This window comes from Echinops telfairi, unplaced genomic scaffold (assembly GCF_000313985.2).
Source record: "Echinops telfairi isolate 266 unplaced genomic scaffold, ASM31398v2 ScPeMD7_7465;HRSCAF=8503, whole genome shotgun sequence".
In the NCBI taxonomy this organism is placed as follows: Eukaryota; Metazoa; Chordata; class Mammalia; order Afrosoricida; family Tenrecidae; genus Echinops; species Echinops telfairi.
Genome location: NW_022111365.1, coordinates 10,054,144 through 10,057,335, shown reverse-complemented (window position 1 = coordinate 10,057,335; position 3,192 = coordinate 10,054,144). Strand labels below are relative to the sequence as shown.

At 40.1% G+C, this 3,192-nt stretch overlaps 1 protein-coding gene across 1 annotated transcript in view; it reads left to right on the top strand.

The window, feature by feature from the left end:
- Positions 1 to 3,192, top strand: part of WDFY4 (WDFY family member 4) — a 404,997-nt gene that overhangs the window by 357,381 nt on the left and 44,424 nt on the right. The window contains exon 49 of the mRNA XM_004716253.2: positions 1,610 to 1,727. Coding sequence (XP_004716310.1) covers positions 1,610 to 1,727 — 118 coding nt within the window. The remainder of the gene's footprint in view (positions 1 to 1,609; positions 1,728 to 3,192) is intronic.

Here is a 3,192-nt window from a genome sequence, read left to right as displayed (position 1 = left end):
AAGCAATGGAGTCAATGTTTTGTAATGATCCTTGAAGTTTTCTTTGACTAATTTTTGAAAGTAGTCAGCCAGACTTTTCTTCCTAGTTTGTCTTAGTCTGGAAGTTCTGCCATAATCAAACTGACTTGTGCTCCCAACAAATTTGCCCCCTAGAAACACTATACCTCTTTTCACCCTGGAGTGTCACTCACCTAGCCTGTCCTTTACCGCAGAGAGGCAGGCTCAAGGTGCAAGGGATGGTAGTAGAATTATCTATATTCTTAAGTGTTATACCTATCCCTTAAATTAGAAAATCAAAGCACCATCTCCCCAAGAGTCTGTGAGTTGGAGGATATGGATGCTATAGAAAAATGTGGTGAAGAAATTAGATGGTGCTGGTTGTCAGAAAGAATAGCATCTCCTGGGGGACGGACAGGGCAAGATATGACAAAAAAACAATTTATAAACTATCAAGGGCTCATGAGGGAGTGGGGAGCAGGGACGGAGGGGAAAAATGAGGACCTGATGCCGGGGATTTAAGTGGAGAGAAAATGTTTTGAGAATGATGAGGACAATGAATGTACAAATGCGCTTTACACAATTGATGTGTGTATGGATTGTGATAAAAGTTGTATGAGCCCCTAATAAAATGATTTAAAAAGTAGGGAGATTTCGTTTTTTTGAGATATTAAGAGATATGGCCACTATGAATAGTCCTGATTTTTCCCTGGTAAAATCTCGGTGTCCCTGTCACTTGTGGGCCTGTTTAATTTTTGTACCAGCCTGGTCTCTGAAGGCTTCTGAAATGTGGCACACCACACTTTCTCCCATTAGAACTGAGGTAGGACATCTGCTGGTGAAGCAAAACAGCAGTTGCTACCAAGTAGACTCCCAATCATGGTGCCTTCATGTGTGTCAGAGTAGACCTGTGCTCCATGGAACTTGCAATGGCTGATGTTAATGAAGGTTATAAAGGAATGCTTCCTTCTATAAAGAAATACAAAGGCTAGAGGATCAAGCAGCTCCTCTGCTAAAATACAGATAATATCTGCTCAAAGAAAATATCTCTGAGTAGACCTGCCCATGAGAAGTCATCGTTTCTCTACTGCCTGCATCTCTCAGACAGATGGAGAGGAGAGCAGTCTCTGCATTGCTTGGAAAGGAGCACACCTTCAGAAATGAGGGTGAGCCTCTCACATTCTTCCCCAAGAGTCCCTCCTAACTTTCTACTTAGATCAGCCATGTTCTAAGCAAGCAGCTAGAACAATTAAAGAAAATTTCTGTGTTTGGATAGCAGAGAAATGCCTTATAGACAACAGGGAGTCTTTAAAAAAATCTCTTTCCAGTAGCTAGAGAAGATTTTCTGAATAGGGTCAAATTGGAACAGGTTCAGTGTGAACTCAATCTTTCCCTCCTCTTATTTTCCATCTCTCCCCTATTAAGTCTTTGTGGATCAGTGACTCCACGAGCATAAAACCCCCGAATGCTTGCTAATCACCAGAGAGGGTCAGGCCAAATGACAGGAAACCAATAAAGAGAACTATAAAACTAAACAGCGTGGCTCCCAGATTCTCTCGGGATCCCACAAGGGTCTGGGGGGAGTTAACTCAACTGTATATATGCCTTCTAGACATTGAACTTGACAAACCCCAAGACTTTCCGGGACCTTTCACAGCCCATGGGAGCTCAAACTAAGGAAAGGAAGCTGAAATTCATCCAGAGATTTAAAGAAGTTGAGAAAACTGAAGGTATGTAGATGGCAACTTGATTTTTCTGATATTTATCTGAATGCCTAGAAATGAATAGTTGGTAATAATTTAGGCAGTCCTGTAATAGTGGCATCATTTGTGGGGTGCAGGTGGTATGGATCATAAAATGTGACACTGTTGAAGGAGTGACACTAAAATAACTATAAAATGTTTATGTACTGTTTCAGCAGAAATTTATCATTTTTAATAAAAATATCCTTATAGTTAGTTATAACAACAAAACATTCTTTAAAAGTTGGGTTTAGATGTACCAATATACCTAATCTATGATAGTTTACTTTTGGACTTCTAATCTGCTCCAGTCAAATCTATCATTATTACAATAGTTTGAGTCTCATGGCTTAGTTACCCCATGCTACAAGCACACGCTAGGTTTTGTTGCTGCCCATGATTTTATTGTCACTGATTTTGTAAGATTTTCTGGTATTTTAGCTATAATAATTAGTATTTGTGATCATATGTCATTAAAATTTTAATGAAAGAATAGTTAAAAGTAAAGAGGAAAAACTTTAAAGGACTGTCACTCAGGTGCTAATAATGCGACTAATAATGTTTGAATTTGATGTAGAAACATTTTGCAGAACAATTTTGCTGTTAGTATTCACGTAATCTATGAAACGTTACATTTAGGTTATTTACAGCTATACAGTCCATACTGTTCTATGATTAAACTTGATAATAAACATGTCTACTGATGATGCTGTATGGTTTGGTCTGCAAGAACGTCGGGGGGAGAAGAGTTTGTCACCATGAGTTACTGCACTGGATGACACCAGCCCTAGTGATGTCACTGTTCCCAAGCCTGAGGGGAAAATGCACAGGTGCAATGTTTTGCACCCTGCTGCCTGTAAGAATCACTGGAGAGCCTTTTTAAAACACTGATTTCCAGGCCCCATCTCTGGAAACACTGACTTCAGTAAGTTGTGATGGGATACACCTTCTGTGTGTAAGCTAGGACCCAAGAACTGTGGCACAAAGAGTGGACATGTGAACATAATTCCGTAGTTCAGGGCAGGTAAAAGCAGAGGAACTAACATTCATTCGGAGAGGGCAACTTGCATTTTTTACCTTGTGTTTTTCGCTCATGGCCACCTATGTCCAACAGAATAAAGTGCTGCCTGATCTTCCAGTAAGAGCACGTTTAGATACACAGCTATAGCTGTTGTGCCAATTCATCTCACTAAGCGTCTCCCTCACTCTCAGTGTTCTGCTTCACCAATCGTGTTACTCTCCTTCAGTGCTTGATCCTTCCTGATTTTAGGTCCAAAGCAATGGAGTCAATGTTTTGTAATGATCCTTGAAGTTTTCTTTGACTAATTTTTGAAAGTAGTCAGCCAGACTTTTCTTCCTAGTTTGTCTTAGTCTGGAAGTTCTGCCATAATCAAACTGACTTGTGCTCCCAACAAATTTGCCCCCTAGAAACACTATACCTCTTTTCACCCTG